Raw genomic sequence first — 17,808 nt, 5'->3', positions numbered from 1 at the left:
TGACATCTTTGAAGGTTCTCCTAACTATGTAACATAATGATGAATTAAGGACTCAGTGTATCTTACCCTATTATTAAATTTATATGTAAACATATCCATACAATATAAAATTTGGAAGAATTTTCCTATTTACCTGATCATCACGCCAATGCTCTTTTCAACTACATTTTGTAGCTACATAAAAGGATCTGATTTTCATGTATTTTAATTGAAAGCAATTATACATTCATAAGGAACAAAGTTATGTTTAAATTCACATCTATGGCCTTATACTTAATTTTATGACAATTGGGTTTCCAGGAGCTACAATCTCTGAGAGAAGAACTGGATACAGCTAAACAACAAGCAGGTGCAGAGGATCAAAATTTACAGGCTGAAATCCAAAAACTGAAGGAAGAAAATGAAAGACTCAATAATGTAAGTTTTCTCCATTACAAATTTTTGTGGAGAATGAGATATTAAAACTAACATTATCTTATTAGTTCACTAGGAAATGACAGGGCCTTGCCACAGTGGTACTACCTGATCGTCGAAGTTAAGTGTTGTTTGCTTCTCTAGTGTTTGGATGGGTGCCTGTTCTGGAACTTCCAACCGCTGTTGAAAAGTGAGGTGCACTCAGCCCTTGTGAGGTGAACTGAGGAGCTACTTGACTGAGAAGTACTAGTTCCAGTGATGAAACTTGACAATGGCTGGGAGAGTCATGTACTTACTACATGCCCCATTATACCCACTTCCAGTAATGACTTTAGTTCAAGATGACGTGGTCACAAATGGGATTTGTTTCTATTTTCATTCTGATACTGAGAAATATAATTCCATGTTTTTTGGGTGAATGTTTTAAAGGAATAGAGCTGCTGAGTAACTGTGTAGACTGCTGCAAGACTCAGTGAATAAACAAAAAGCTGCAGGGGTCTTGCATACAGTCAGTAAAGTATGATCCAGTGAGTGGCTCTTTGTTTGTAAATGAAATCTGTTTGCTCTGAACATCTTTTGGAAAGTTAATGTTGCTCATATGTGTTAAACTGGTTCTGTGAAGCATCAAATGTGGGCCTCCAATGTACAGAATGGATTTACGGGTTTTAGTGTTCTAGGACTGCAGAATCCAACGATGCACACTATATAACATGTAATAAATACTATTTTATTACTCAGAAGCACACATATACAGTTAGATACATTCTTGGTCTCTCTCCACATGTGTAAACTTTCACGCGTGGACACAGACTGCCGCAAAGAACTTTGCTAAAGAAAGATATTACACACGACTTGGTCGATAGTCACCACATTATCCCCCCCCCCCCCAACAAAAAAAAAAAAATTACTTCTGGCACAAAGAGTATGGAGCACAAAACATAAATATTGGGGCATACATGTAAAAGAAACACCCAGGGGAGAGGGAGAGGGTGTTTAAACCGAAACCATACCTTACATTACATTACATTAGTAATTGAAGTCTTCAAGCCAGTGAGGGGGGCGGATGGTCCTGCCTGACCAGGTGAATCCTCGTACAGCAGTCGAGGGACCCGGGAAGGGGACTGTGGGTTGTGAGGAGCTGGGGTAGCAGACTTAAATGCCTGTTGCAGTACATAGTACTTTTACCATGGATGGGTCAGTACCAGCAGGCAAGGGGACAGACTGGAGAAGGTTAATGTGGGGGTAAGTTGTCATTGGGCGAGCTGGCTCATTCATAGAAGATACACACATTATCTGGCTGCATCACAAAAAACACTTCAGAGCCACAAATAAAATCTGTGTTGCCATTCACTACCACTCACGTATACGGGTTGACAGCATCTCCACATGAGTCGCCAGGGGCAACATCTCCTGTTCCAAGGCTGGCCCCTGATACATCTCTGAATCTTAACAGGGGAGAGGCAGGGGGCTGCTTGTAGGAGGGGGAGTCATCACACACATCACTCTGTATGGGAATGTCACATGCACCTGCAGCACTGTCTCACGATTTGGTGTGGGTAATGTCACAAGTGCGGGAACAGCGTTACTCATCCCCAGACAGTGGGTAGATGCCTCATGTGAGGTGGGTGTAGCAGGGAGTCAGGGCTGACTGGGTGGGATATCAGCTAGTTCTCCCAGAGACCATGCTGGTTTGAGGCAGCAGACAGATACTGTTTGAGGTGTGCCATTAATGAGCACTTCAAACGTGTTGTTACGCCCCGATATGACTCTGTGTGGGCCTGAGTATGGAGGTCTGAGTGCCGGTCTGACAGTGTCATCATGCACCATGATGTGAGTGCATGACGCCAAGTCCTCATGCAGAAATATGGGAGGGCAGTCCAGGTGGAGGCACACAAATGTTAGCGATTAACTCCTTAACGTGCCCGACGAATGTCAAGTCGCATATTTGATCTGGATGGAGTGAAGGCTTGACTACCTCTGCTGGAAGTGTGAGGGGTTCTCCATACAGTACTTATGCAAGGGATGTGCCAAGGTCCTCTTTGTATGTGGCCCAAATGCCTAACATTACCCATGGTAAGGCGTTGGCCCACTCACCTCTGTGGCACATCAGGGAAGTTTTGAGCGTTCGGTGCCAGCATTTGGCAAGCCCATTGCTCTAGGAGTGGTATGCAGTACTCCTAAATCGTTTCACCCCACACAGTCACAAAGCTGTAGGAAGAGGGTGGACTCAAACAGGCAGCCCTGATCAGTGATGATAGAGACCGGGCAGACAGGGCACGAGATCCACATTAATAAAATTCCTCAGGCCACTGCGTTGGCTGTGATACTAGTGAGGGGAATTACGTCTACCCAGCGGGTAAAACTGTCAATGGTGGACAGTATATAACAGAAGGGACCCAAGGGGGTAAGGTCCTGACAATATCGATGTGTATGTGATGGAATCTTCTTTTTGCCACATCGAACTTAGCCATGGGGGGCTGTGCATGATGTCCTACTTTTGCACACGACATTGTTTTATCACGCCGGGCCAAATAAAATGTTCACATACCATACATGTGGTGGTGTGAATGCGAGGGTGTGTCAAGTCATGAATACTATTAAAAATATCCTGGTGGAGAGGTGCATAAATCATTGGGCGTGTGTGTCCTGTTGAAACGTCACACCAGATGGGTGGTGAAAACCCAGGAAGCATCTGTAACTCTAGTTTGAGTCCTGTTTTAACATCGGAGCACAATGCAGTGCGTTCAGTATCCTCTGTCTTCAATTTATGGAGTTCACTGAGGTCCAGTTGTGTAGATCAAACCAACACATGAGATAGAAAATTGGTAACGACATTGTCTGCCCCTCTGATGTAACGTATGTCATTCATAAACTGACATATGAGGTCCATATGATGAAAACATCTTGGGGGTGAGTCCTTGCCAAGCTTATGGAAAGCATATACCAATGGCTCATGGTTGGTAAATACCATGAGATGGCGACCTTTGATATCGTCCTGGAAATATTTGATAGCGGGCCACTGTGTCAGCTGTGGTACTAGTAAGAGGAATTACCTCTACCCAGCAGGTAAAACTGTCAATGGCAGACAGTATGGAACAGAAGAGGCCTGAGGGGCGGTAAGGGCCCAACAGTATCGATGTGTATGTGCTGGAATCTTCTTTTTGCCACATCGAACATACCCATAGGGTGCTGTGTATCACATCCTACTTTTGCATGCTGACAAGCCACACATGCTCATGCCCAACTGCGACACTGTTTTATCACGCTGAGCCAAATGAAACGTTCACATACCAGACATGTGGTGGCATGAATGCGCAAACAGTTTCCAGTCGAAGGTCGACCATTTATGTTGGGAAGCGGACAGTTTGTGGGAAAAAAGTTTGAGTGGCTGTACAACAGAACCCACGGATTGATGAAGTACCACCCCCACTGCTGTATCACTCGCATCTGTAGTAAGCGAGATGGGAGCATCAGGAAGGGGATGAGTGTGTGTAACGGCTTTCTGTAAGGCTGACTTCAGGTTATCGAATGCGCAACTCATATCTGGAGTCCACATGACCGCCCGAGTCCCTAGAGGGTTTTTTCCTGCAAGAGCATCCATCACTGGGGCTTGTATGTCAGTGGCAGGGGGGGATGTGTTTGCAGTAGTAATTTACAGTTTCAAGGAAGCGGCAGAGGCCCTGAAAATCTTTAGGCAAAGGCACCGTACTAATGGCCTCAACCCATTTGGGTAGGGGGCAGATGCCATCGGCAGAAACCCCATGGCCCAGAAATGTGACACTAGTGTGGCGGAGTTGTGACTTACCATCATTCACTGTGACACCATTTGCTTTTAATAGTTGGAACACTGTATTTAAATGGAGTTCATGTTCCTCAAGGGATGAAGAAAAAATTGGCAAGTCGTCCAGGTAGGCATATGCAAAGTCCAGTTTTCTGACCAATGAGTTGATGAACCGTAGCTACATCCGTGCAGCATTTTTAAGGCTGAATGGCATAAACAAATACTTGAACAACGAACGGGGTGATGATAGCGGTTTTTTCAACATCCTCCGGGGCCATTGGCTGTTGCTGATATGCATTGTGACAGTTTATTAAACTGAAAATTCATGCCCCGTGCAGTTGGGAAACAAAGTCTTGAATATTTGGGATGCAATAATTATCTAGAATTGTTCTGGTGCTAAGCACCTGATAATCACCGCAGAGGCAGAAAGTGTCATCTTTCTTGGGCACCAAATGAATGGGTGACAACCAACTACTAGAAGAAGGGAAAATAGTCTTATGATCTAAAAGTTCCTGAATAATAGCCTGGGGGAGGTATGCAGGGTGGGCAGAATACTGTATACCTGGTCAGTGATCTTCAGATTGGCTTCTAGTGGGGCTGAAGTCACATGGAGAAGTTGAATTTGAACTTCTGGAGGAAGTTTGAGCAACCAGATGTATCAAAGTGTAACATCTGGCATGTGACGTGCGTCTCTCACAGTGTGGAGACGACGCCAGAGCTGCAACGGGGATCTGGAATCCAGCAACTTGTGACTGATGAGGCAGATAGCTTCCTCTGTCGATGTGGATAGTTGCTCAACGATGGTATATCAGGCGAATGCATATTTGTCCATAGAGGGAGGCAGAGCCACAATATCGCAGATCAGGTCCAGTTCATCATGGAGGTGACACAGTAGGCAAGGGTTGCATCATCAGAAAAGAGGGAAGGAGAGGGAAAGACGAAAGGATGTGGGTTTTAAGGGAGAAGGTAAGGAGTCATTCCAATCCCGGGAGTGGAAAGACTTACCTTAGGGGGAAAAAAGGACAGGTATACACTCGCACACACACTCATACCCATCCGCACATATACAAACACAAGCAGACAAGTGACAAGTGGCAAATGTGGTGCACCAAGGCTGGAGTACGGTGTCAACAGTTTGGACAATTTATTTAAGTGGTGTCTGGGACTCTCCCCCAGGTGCTGGAGTAAAAAGGTTTCTGTTTCAGAGATGTTGTTTATGTAGTGAGATTTTCACGGTAACTTATATTGCAGAGGGGAGCCTGTGCCATGGATAGGTCTTTTGCAGTACAAGGTTTGTGAAGGATAGGGACTGGTGCAATCTGAAAAGCTGAAGGTGCTTGTGAATATAGGTTTGGGACACAAAGCAGGGGATTTTTATGGTTGGACCATTGGGGGGGGGGGGACGGGTTCCATGGTTTCAAGGGCATTTAAGGAACTGCATGTGCTACAAGGGAGGGGATAATCTTTTAAACTGGTGCAGAAAGATGGGTCAATGATATACTCGGTATGGGTGATGTTAGGAAATGGTATATGACACAGGAAACAGGCAAGTGAAATTGTTAGGTGGTTATAAGGAGAACTAAATGATGTGCCATGTGGTTGGGGAGTGGAAAAGATGGAAGAAATAATGCTGAGTGGTATAGGATAGTTTTGTGGCATGACGGTATTTTATTGCTCATTAGTTATGTGTGGAAAGGAACAATGAAAAATGTAAAGTTCAGTTCGGAAGGATGTTTGAGGTGGGATGGCTGGAAGCTGTTGTAATAGTGGTCTCACTTGTCACATGTCCATACATGAGGTCTGTTCAAAAAATTCTGGAACATTCGTAATTTCATGCCAGTGGTGAGTTGCAGCAAAATGCAGTTGGCACCCCTGTTAATGCCTGTGTTTAATATGTAACTTCCAGAAGTTTCATGGTTGTATGTCTGTCAGTCATTTTTCAGTGCTGTATTGAAGAGAATATTGCGTCACACAGTTTGTGAATTTTGAGATGGCAGAGTTAGAATAGCAACATGCCTGCATTAAATTTTGCCTGAAACTCAAGAAAACCTTTACAGAGATACACCAAACTATGCAGGAAGTCTACGGTGCTGATTGTTTAAACCATACTTGGTGTTTGGAATGATTCAGATAGCTTAAATAAGGGTGGACAGAAGTTAGATATCCCTCATTCAGGACACCCTTCAGCATCTACCAACAATGTTCATTGCAAGAATGACAAAGAATTACTGCATGCCAATCAAAGACTGACTGTCCATGAAATTGTTGGAGAATGTAACATTTCTGTTGGCTCATGTCATGAAACCCTGGCACAGCAGTTTGGAATGCACTGTGTTGTGACCAGGTTTGTCCTACAGTTCTTGAGTCAAGAGCAGAAAGACCTTTGCATTGGAATCTGTGAAGAGCTTTCAGATGGTACAAATGAGAAAAAGATGTTCCTTAAGAGAACCATAACTGTTGCTTACACATGAGTCTAGAGATATGATGTTGAGACTAAGGTTCAATATTCCCAATGGATCACGAAGTGTTCTCAAAGACCATAAAAAGCTCATCAGGTCAGGTCAGATAAAATGTCAAAGCCATGCTGATAGTTTTCTTTGAGAGAAGAATTAGTTCATCATGAATTCATGCCACTGGGAGAAACTGTTAATTGATGGTACTATCGGGATATGTTGCAACAACTACGAGAAATGTGGGAACAAAATGGCCTGAAATGTGGCGAGATAATTCATGGCTATTGCATCATGATAACGCACGTGCACAATTCTTGCCTGCTGGTGTGTGAATACTACACAAGAAACATAATCATTGTTGTGCCTCATCATCTGTGTTCTACAGACTGGCCTTCTGTGGAGTTTTTTAATTTCCAAAGATGAAAACCCTGTTGAAAGGACCAAGATTTACAATGATACACAAGATAAAAGAAAATTTGCAGATGGTGTGTCACACAGTTGAGCAAGAGGTGTTCCAAGACTACTTCCAGAAGTGGAAACAGTATTGTGAGCAGTGTATCAATTGTGGAGGAGAGAGTTTTGAAGAAGACATGCACAATAAGTAAAAGAAAAATGTAGAAAAACCTTGTGGACAAAATTCAGGAAATTTTTTAACAGTACGCTCAACCCTAAAGCCTTGTGCATGATGTTGTTGTGGTCTTCAGTCCAGAGACTGGTTTGATGCAGGTCTGCATACTACTCTATCCTTTGCAAGCTTCTTCAGTACCTACTGCAATATACATGCTTCTGAATCTGCTTAATGTATTCATCTCTTGGTTTCCCTCTATGATTTTTACCCTCCACACTGCCATCCAATACTAAACTGGTGATCCCTAGATGCCTCAGAATATGTCCTACCTTGTGCATATTGATCACTATATCTATCAGTGCCCTTCAGACTCCAAACGTAACACCTCTTTCCTTACACACCTCACGAACTGTATCCTCACCCACAACTATGTTTCCTTGCAAGGGATGGCATACTGACAAATCTGTGGCACAGCCATGGATATGTGCATGGCACCCTCCAATGGCAACATTTTTATTGGCTATCTAGTAGAATATTATGTATCCTCCCTAAACTACCAATTGGGTCTGGTCTAGAGGTTCTTTGACATCTTCAGGATCTTGACTCAGGGCCAAGACATCCTGTCCTTCACAACCTCGACTGCTTCTCTCCTGTAAGGTTCACCTGGTTATCCTCTACCTAACATGCCACCTTCCTGGATGTTCTCCTCCACCTCTCTGATGTCTCCAACCACATATCTGCCCACATTAAACCAACTAACCACCAGCAGTACTTGCATTTCAACAGCCGCTAGTAATCTCACACCAAAAGTCCTTTGCAAACAGTTTAACCTCAATATGTCTGCACTGATGAGAACCCCTTTGTTCAGTATGCTGAAGGACTCACGGAGCCCTTCACAGACAGGCAATACTGGCACCCTCCTAACCTAGTCCACAAACAGATTTCACAAACCATATCCTCTAACATTCCCAATCCTCCAATAAGCCACAAAGGAGCATACCCCTCATCAGCCAGTATCACCCTGAACTCGAACAACTGAGCCATATTTTTCAGCAAGCTTTGATTATCTCTTATCCTGTCTTGAAATGAGGGAGATACTCAATACGATCCTTCCCACTCCTCTTATGGTGTTTTCCGTCACCCTCTTGACATAAACGTAATTCACATCCATCCTTATGCCATTTCCACTCCACAGGTATCATATCCTAGAGGCAGAAAAAGATGCAAGACATGTCCAATGCATGCACCCATCACTTCCTACTCCAGTCTTGTCACAGAGTATCCTGCCCCATAAGAGTTCAGGCCACCTGACAACAGCCACGTAATTTACCATTTTTGCTGCAGACACATCACAGCTTTTTATGTCATTACCAAGAAGCTTTCCACCAGGATGAATTGTAACTGCCTGCTATTGCCAAGAACAAAATTAATCACCCAGTAGCACAACATGCAGCTGAGCACAACATGCTCAGTTTCTATGGCTGCTTCACAACCTGAGCTGCCTGGATTCTTCCATCCACCACCAGCCTCTGTAAACTACACAGATGGTTGTTAGCCTGAAAACACATCCTACACTCCTGTAATCATCGTGGTCTCAATTGCAGGTAACCTACTGTCCCCACATCCTCAACCCAACAGTTTGCCCTTCCTCCTGTCTGTCACCCCCTACCAATTCAGATTCACCAGTCACCCATGCCTCACAGTTGGATGACTGGGGAGTTTGGTGGAGATACTCACAACTGTGTTTTGGGTCTGGCTGACTAAGGTTTTCTTGCAGTTAGGAGGGGGAGGGTGTTGAAGGATGTGGTAAACTGAAGAGGTCAGCTAGGCAGGATCTGGGCATTACAAAGGACTGACATGGGGAGAAAGAAATACAGGTGTTAATCAAATGCGGTGCTCTAAGGCTGGAGTAAAAAGTCAACAAGTCGGACAACTTTTGGAAGTAGTGTCTGGAATGCTCCTCCAGATGCTGGAGTAAAAGGGTTTCTTTTCAGGGATGTTGTGAATGTAGTGAGGTTTTCACAGTAACAGTATCTTGTAGAGGGAGTAGAGATTCTACTGGGAAGCATGTGCTATGGAAAGGTCTTTTGCAGTAACATGTTCATGAGTGATAGGAACTGGTGCAAACAGAAAAGCTTAAGGTCTCTGTGTATAGATGGTTGGGATACAGATAAGGGAATTTTTATGGTTATGGAATGGTGCAGTTTCCTTGTTTTCAAGAGTATTTAAGGAACTATGTGTGGCTTAGGGGAAGAGACAATCTTCTTACAATTACACAGGAAATGGGCAACAGAAATTGTTGGATGGTTGTAAGGAGAACTGGATGACACAGTATGTGGGCATGGAGGGAAATGGGTGGAATAAATAGTGCTGGTAACAAAAGGCTTGTTTTGAGATACAGAAATATTTGATTACACAGTAGTTACATGTGGGAAGGAACAGGTAAAAGTGAAATATTCTGATGGTAGGGATGTGTGAGGTGGGATGGCTGAAAGGCATTGTAATTGTGGTGTCTGACTTGTCACTATTGATGCCACCTCCATATGAAACAATATCTCTCATGGCCATGGCCTTGTGGATATCGATCAATACCGCACTCACTGTCTTTCAGACTTCAAATCCTCAACTTCCTTCTGTACACAACACACCAACTGTACTTTGTCCGACAACTACTTCTCCTTCCTGGGGATGGTACACAGATAAATCAGTGGCAGAGGCAAGGGTACATATGTGGCACCATCCAGTGCCAACCTGTTTGTGGGCCATCTAGTAGAAACTTACCTAACCTCCCAAAACTCCCAACCTTGAGTCCAGTCAGGTTCTTTGATGATACCCTCATTGTCAGGACTCAGGACCAAGACAGCCGGTCCATATTCCTTCACAATCTCAATGGCTTCTCTTCCATCTGGTTCACCTGGTCCTCATCAACTCTAAGCACCACATTCATGAATGCTCTCCTCCACCTCTCTGATATCTCCATTGACATATCTGTCCTCATTAAACCCACTATCCAGCAATAGTAGCTGAATTTTGGGGGCTGAAGGACCTCTTACACCAAAAAATCTCTCACAAATTGTGTAGCCACCCATGGGCTATGTGTCTGCAGTGATGAACTCTCCCTTGCCCTGTATGCTGAAGGACTCATAGAGGCCTCCACAGGCAGGCTTTATCCCACAAACGTCCGCAGCTCGTGGTCGTGCGGTAGCGTTCTCACTTCCCACGCCCGGGTTCCCAGGTTCGATTCCCTCTGCCTCGTGATGGCTGGCTGTTATGTGATGTCCTTAGGTTAGTTAGGTTTAAGTAGTTCTAAGTTCTAGGGGACTGATGACCATAGATGTTAAGTCCCATAGTGCTCAGAGCCATTTGAACCATTTTTATCCCACAAACCTAGTCCACAAACAGATTTCACATGCCATATCCTCACATTGCCCAATCCTCTTACCACAACCAAGAATTAGCTACAAATGAGCGCCTTCCCTCATCAGCCCATACAACCCTGGATTGGAACAACTCAACTATAACCTTTGATTATCGCTTATGCTGTCCTGAAATGGATGACGTATCCTAGAACCTTTCCACTCCTCCAGAGTTGGTGTTCTGTCACCTTCCCAACATACGCGTAATTCCAATTCATCACTATACCACTCCCACTACACTTGGAACATATCCCTGTAGCAGACCAAGGTGCAAGACCTTCCCAATCTTCAACCCAGCATCTGCTTCTCCAGTCTTGTCAAAGGCTTATCTTATCCCATCAGAGCTCGAGCCACCTGTGAAAGGAGCCAGGTAATTTACCATCTCTCCTGCAGACACTTAACAGCTTTTTATGTAACTCTTAAGTGGCCGTTCACCTGGATGAATGGCCACCACAAAACTATTGTCAAGAAAAAAGGTGACCACAAGGTGGCACTACGTGCAGGTGAGCACAATAGGCTCAGTTTCAGTGGCCGCTTCATTCTTCCCTCCAATACCAGCTTCTGTAAACTACACAGATGGGAGTTATCATTAAAAAACATCCTCCACTTCCATATTGATCCTGTCTTCACTCTCAGATAAACCACTGTCTCCACACCCTCAAACCAACAGTTGTCCTTTCCTCCAATCTGTCACCCCCTCCTAATTCAGTTTCTGATATTGTATTTAGTGTGCCCCATTTCCCAGTGGCTGCTACAATCTTGATGTTCTCCAGCTGCCACTCCTCCCACCAGCATTACTAGCTGGCAAACTGACTGCCTCCCTCCAAGCTTCCAACCATTCAGCCATAGTCCCTCACATACTTCCTGCCACCTCCCCCCCCCCCCCCCCCTGTCACTACCCACCGCCCATCACAACCAGTCCACTTGCAAAGATATAGCTTTGCTGTGTTAATCTGGCCAGCAAAATGTAATTGCCTAGATGTGTGTATGTGAGTGTTTGAGTATGTATGTTTTCACTTTTGAAAACCAGTGATATTACAGCAAGGAAGGCAAATGTACCTGTAACATGATAGATCTCTGATTCAGTGCACCAGACAAGTATCCTAGTATCTGGTTATCACATATCTTAAATGGCTGAACGGCCATGGTGTACCCATTAACTGGCATGTCTGATCACAAGGCCTAACCCCAACAGACTTCTTTTTAGTTGCGGGTTACAGCTGGATGTGTACAACACATGTTGATACTCATGAATATATTACTCCTTGCAACACCATTCTGTTGCCTGCATTGAATCACACTGGGATTATGTCTGATATACAACATAACACACTGTGCAGCATGTTGCCAATGTTGCCAACGCATTGAGATGGGTGGTGGCATTCAGTGATTGATAGTCATCTGTCCCACAATTGTTCTGTCCACCACGGTGCCTACACAGCAATTCAGTAAGTAGTATTCACACTTGTCTCCATAATCTTTAATGGATTTGTGTAGGCTTCAACACGCTCCAGTTTGTGATGTTCACCTGCTTTATCTCCTCTGTGTTGACATAGTGCATTGTTATACTGTCTGAAAAATGGGGGGGAGTTCAACACTGATTACTGTAAATGATACAGTAAGTGATGATGACAGTTGCGCAGTTGCATTTCACAGGTCTTTACTTTCGCTGTTCATAACTTGCCCAGTTTACTCAATTATATGGCCAGTTCACTTTTGGTACATTATAAGCCTTATTAATAGATTGCAAGCAAACATCAGCATAACAGTACTGCTGCAATAGTTTGCTACTGATCATCTATGAGCAGTAAATACCTAACCACACAGTTCACAGTTCTTGCAGAATAATCAGGTACATGTGACACTATTTCTCAAATAATTTGGACAGATACTGTCATTGTTTTAACACACAGTGTATTTGTGTTACACTAATTCCACTATATTGTTAATACTTTAACTAATACAGACTTCCTGTCTGAAAATTGGCCATGGACTGACTGTCTTGGGACCAAAATTTGGCCCCTTACATATCCCCACAGTAATAGGCACTGAAACTATACATCGTTCAATATTTAACATCCAGGAATTACAAGTAAAACACAACTAATTCAATTAACTGAATATATCAAAAAATTCCTCCTTTATAATAGTTTCTTCTACCACAAAGGCTAGTCCAATTTAATTGTTTAAACAATGAGATTAACAGACATAGTTATATAAACAATACTTTTGACAAACTTGGTAACTATTTTGGAATTAATAAAGGGCTAGAATTGCTAACATGTCTTTGAATAGAGCCAAATGAATACTTAAAGAGTACTAGTAGTACATCTTCCAAATGTTTATAACTACTACAAAATTTATATTAGTACAACCGATAGATACACAAAAAACAGAACCGAAAATTTATGTTCCTAGCTTTTGGAACAAATGTTCCTTCATCAGGGTGGAGAGAGGGGAAAGAAAGGGAAGAAGGGAAAGTGGATTCAGTTACTCACAACCCAGGTTATGAAGCAACAGGGAAAGGAAAACAGGGAGGGTAGCAAGGATGGAGGCATGGTTGTCAGAGGGAAGCCAAAGATATACTACTGTAAGCACTGTGCCATCTTCAAACCAAAGAGGATGCATACATAAGTAAAGAGGTATATAGTATAAAGGTAAACATAACTATGTAGGATGAAAAGACGTGTGAATGGCTTAAGAGGAAAGGGAAAGAGGAGAAGACTGAAGAGTAAATGGGAGTGAGGTTGTTTAACATAGGTTCAGTCCAGGGGGATGGAGGGATGAAAGGATGTGTTGGAGTGCAAATTCCCATCTCTACAGTTCTGAGGGACTGGTGTTGGGTGAGAGAAGCCAAATGGCACATACGGTGTAGCAGGTTCCTAGGTTCCTAGAATAATGCTGGAGGGCATGCTCCGCTACTGGGTGTTGGTCATCTCCTAGGCCGACAGTTCATCTGTGTCCGTTCATGCGCTCAGCCAGTTTAGTTGTTGTCATACCAATGTAAAAGGCTGTGCAGTGCAGGCATGTCAGCTGATAAATGACATGTGTAGTTTCACACATGGCCCTGCCTTGAATTGTGTAGGTTTTACATGTAGCAGGGCTGGAGTAGGTGGTTGTGGGGGGATGCATGAGGCAGGTTTGGCAACGGGGTCAGTTACAGGGGTAGGAACCGCTGGGTAGAGAAGGTAGTCTGGGAATATTGTAGGGTTTAACAAGGATGTTACAGAGGTTAGGGGGGTGACGAAAGGCAACTCTGGGTGGTGTGGGGAGAATTTTGTCACGGGATGATCTCATTTTAGGGCTTGACTTGAGAAAGTCATATCCCTGACGGAGTAATTTGTTGATGTATTCGAGGCCAGGATAATATTGAATGACACGAGGGATGCATCTGTGTGGTCTGGGGGTAGGAACATGGTTGTTGGACGGGGAGGAATGTACTGCTCAGGATCTGTTTGTGGACAAGGTCTGCAGGATAGTTTCGGGAGAGGAAAGCACTGGCCAGGTTATTGGTGTAATTGTTGAGGGATTCATCACTGGAGCAGATATGTTTGACACAAATACCTAGGCTGTAGGGAAAGGAGCGTTTGATGTGGAATGGATGGCAGCTATCAAAGTGAAGGTACTGTTGTTTGTTTGTGCGTTTGATATGGACAGAGGTGTAGTTGTGAGCTTCAATAAGATGAAGGTCAACATCCAGGAAGGTGACTTGGGTTTTGGAGAAGGACCAGGTGAAATTCAGATTCCAAAAGGAGTTGAGGTTATGGAGGAAATTAAGGAGTGTTTCTTCACCATGAGTCCAGACCACAACGATATCATCAATAAATCTATACCAGGCCAGGGGAAGCAGCAGCTGTTGGGTCTTCAGGAAAGCCTCCTCCATGTGGCCCATGAAGAGGTAGGCATAGGATGCAGACATCCTGGATCCCATGGCCGTTCCCTGATTTTTTTGTAGGTCTGGCCTTCAAAAGTGAAGTAATTATGGGTGAAGATGAAGTTAGTAAGTGTGATAAGGAATGAGATTTTTGGAAGATCTTTGGGTGGGTGTTGGGAGAGGTAGTACTCAAGGGCAGAGACACCATGGGTATGTGGGATGTTTGTGTAAAGGGATGTAGCATCTATGGTGACAAGAAAGGTTTCAGGTGGGAGAGGAGTGGGAATGAATTTCAGGCATTCTAGGAAGTGGTTTGTGTCTTTGATGTAGGATGAGAGTCTGCGGGTGATAGGTTTGAGGGGTTGGTCTACCGGAGCTGTGATACGTTCTGTTGGGGCTTTGAAGCCTGGTACAATGGGACTGCCAGGATGGGTCTCTTTGTGGATTTTGGGTAATAGGTAGAAGGTAGGGGTACGTGGCTCAGGTGAAGTGAGTAAGTCTATGGAAGCTGTTGTGAGGCCTTGTGAGGGACCTTGAATTTTTAGGATTTTCTGCAGCTCAGTCTGGATGGAGGGAATGGGACCCTGGGTAACAGCTTTGTAGGTTGAGGTGTCGAAGAGTTGACGCAGTCCTTCTGCCACATACTCCACACAGTCAAGTACCACATTTGTGGAGCCTTTATCTGCCTGGAGGATGACAATAGAGCAGTCTGTTTTCAGCTCCTTAATGGCATGGGATTCAGCTGTGGTGATGAAGGAACATTTGTTCCAAAAATCTAGGAACGTAAATTTTCGGTTCTGTTTTTTTGTGTATCTATCAGCTGTACTGAGCTGAGGTAAGAACTGGCAAGCCCCTCAATGTTTTTGTTAGTATTTGTTTCTCATTTTTATATGAGATTTTCCATTAATCATTTAGATCACCTATATGGTCTATATCCTTCATTGTTTTGTCTCTTTTGTTAGCTATCACATCTGTCATCTAAACACTTTCTCTTCTTCAGTGTTTTATATATACATAAATAAATATTTTCGTCACCAAGTGTGCTAGTTTCATTTTCCTCCTATTATCTTGTTCCGTTTATAGTCCACTTCACTTTTTTTATTTATTGATTTATTTATTTAACAATCCATAGTTTTAACGTTCGTTATTCTCTTTTTTCTACCCAATAATCACTGCCAACAATCTCTCCCACACCTACCAGTATCATCCATTTCCGTCGATTTCGTGTTGCTGGTGATATTTTTGTGCCATTGGCTATCTTTCTCTGCCACAGGAAAATTTTTTTGGGACATTTCTGCACCACCCGCGAACTTTTTTGCGGCACGCGCGATCTATTTTGCGGTACGCGCGATCTTTTTTGCGGCACGCGAGATCTTTTTTTCGCCACTCGCTATCTCTGTTTTTGAGCAACGTGTGTTCTGTTCCCCTGATCTGGACATACCTGCTTTGTATGGTCAACTTTTTATGTATTTTTCTTATTTAGTGGTCTTCCTTTGGTATTGGACATTACCAACAGAATTTCTTTCTTTCTCGTCCTTCCCTCCGTGTTTTATTCCTTCTTATGATTACTATTGCAAATTTAGTTATTTCACTTCCCCACCCACCAGTTACCCACTATGTACCCTAATTCTATACCACATTATTTACATTCATTCCGGAAACATGCATTCACCGTAGCCAAATTGCAATCCCACATACTTTTCTTCCAGTCCTGCTTAACCTTTGGAATTACCCCTAAAGGACTTACCTTAAAAGTTCCCATCTCTGGGTGCAATCCCTCCTTCCACCAGTCTCTCCTGGACTTCCAGAACCTTCAATCCTTAGCCCTTACCCAACTTGTCCTGAATCTCTACACTACTTCGTGTAACCACCACTCCTAACAGTTCCTATCTCTCTTCAAATTCCTCTACCTCTCAATTTCTGCTTCGAGAACACACTCAGGAATATCATCCTAGAAGCCAGCTGTAAACTTAAGTTCTATCCCACACAACACTTGAAAAAACTATACACAGTGCTAGTGCAACACATAAGAAGTGGGGTCCCTATCCCTAACCCTCACAGACACCAACCACAAAAGGACCTTCAACAAACCCCCTCATAGCCAACAAACCTAGCCTAGACACCCTACTCAATCTCCCAATCCCAGCTCGTACCCCACACAGACCAAATCTCAACTATAACCACAGTCAAATTCCACATATACCCAGTCCCAGTTCAGTTCTAAACCTCTCATCCAGATCCCTCTCTCCTCCATAGTCATCTGTTCTATCAAAAGGCTTAACCTTTAGCCCCACACCTAAATTCAACCACCCTGCCCTGGTTAGAGATCTCCAATCATTCACCTGGAACCTCAACTGGAAATATCACTTCACCACCCAAACACAGCCCCCAAATACTACACCCAGTGTCGAACCTTGTCTAGAACACTTCCATCCACCTTCTCAAAGGGATCCACCTCCCTCCCCCAAAACCATCCCTTGCAGACATTGCAAGAATTCCTCACAACCAGTCCTAATCCATCTTGAAGAAGATCCCGACAACCCCTACCATCAACCTAGGTGAATGCCTTGCCATTAAGGAGCTGAAAACAGACCACTCTATTGTCAACCTACTGGAGGATAAGGGCTCCACAACTGTGATACTTGACCATGTGGAGTATGTGGCAGAAGGACTGCGTCAACTCTCCGGCACCTGAACCTACAAAGCTGTACCCATGATCCCATTCCCTTCAACCAGTCTGACCAGCAGATACTCCTAAAAATCCAAGGACCCTCACAAGGCCTCACAGTGGCTTCTATAGAACTACTCACTGCACCTGAGCCACATACCCATACCTTCTACCTATTACCCAAGATCCACAAAGACAACCATCCTGGCCGTCCCATTGTGGCAGGCTTCAAAGACCCAACAGATCGTATCTTAGCTCTGGTAGACCAACACCCCCAACCTATCACCCGCAGACTCCCATCCTACAGCAAAGACACAAACCTCTTCCTAGAATGCCTCAAATCCATTCCCACTCCTCTCCCACCTGAAACCTTTCTTGTCACCATAGATACTAAATTTTTTTGTACAAACATCCAACATACCCATGGTCTCTCGGCCCTTGAACACTACTTCTCCCAATGCCCACCCAAAGATCTTCCAAAAACCATGTTCCTGATCACACTTACCAGCTTCATCCTCATCAATAATTACTTCCCTTTGAAGGCCAGACCTACAAAAAATCAGGGGAACGGCCATGGGAACCAGGATGGCTCCATCCTATGCCAACCTCTTCATGGGCCGCATGGAAAAGGCTT

The 17,808-nt window shown here is 44.0% G+C and overlaps 1 protein-coding gene across 1 annotated transcript in view; it reads left to right on the top strand.

Moving 5' to 3' along the window:
* The window catches only part of LOC126444898 (uncharacterized), a 697,169-nt gene that overhangs the window by 481,899 nt on the left and 197,462 nt on the right, over positions 1-17,808 (top strand). Inside the window, exon 11 of the mRNA XM_050090969.1 lies at positions 301-417. Within this exon, the coding sequence (XP_049946926.1) occupies positions 301-417 (117 nt within the window). The remainder of the gene's footprint in view (positions 1-300; positions 418-17,808) is intronic.

The sequence above is a fragment of the Schistocerca serialis genome, chromosome 1, assembly GCF_023864345.2.
Source record: "Schistocerca serialis cubense isolate TAMUIC-IGC-003099 chromosome 1, iqSchSeri2.2, whole genome shotgun sequence".
In the NCBI taxonomy this organism is placed as follows: Eukaryota; Metazoa; Arthropoda; class Insecta; order Orthoptera; family Acrididae; genus Schistocerca; species Schistocerca serialis.
The sequence above is the reverse complement of the archived record's forward strand: the minus strand, read 5'-3'. Positions and strand labels throughout refer to the sequence as shown.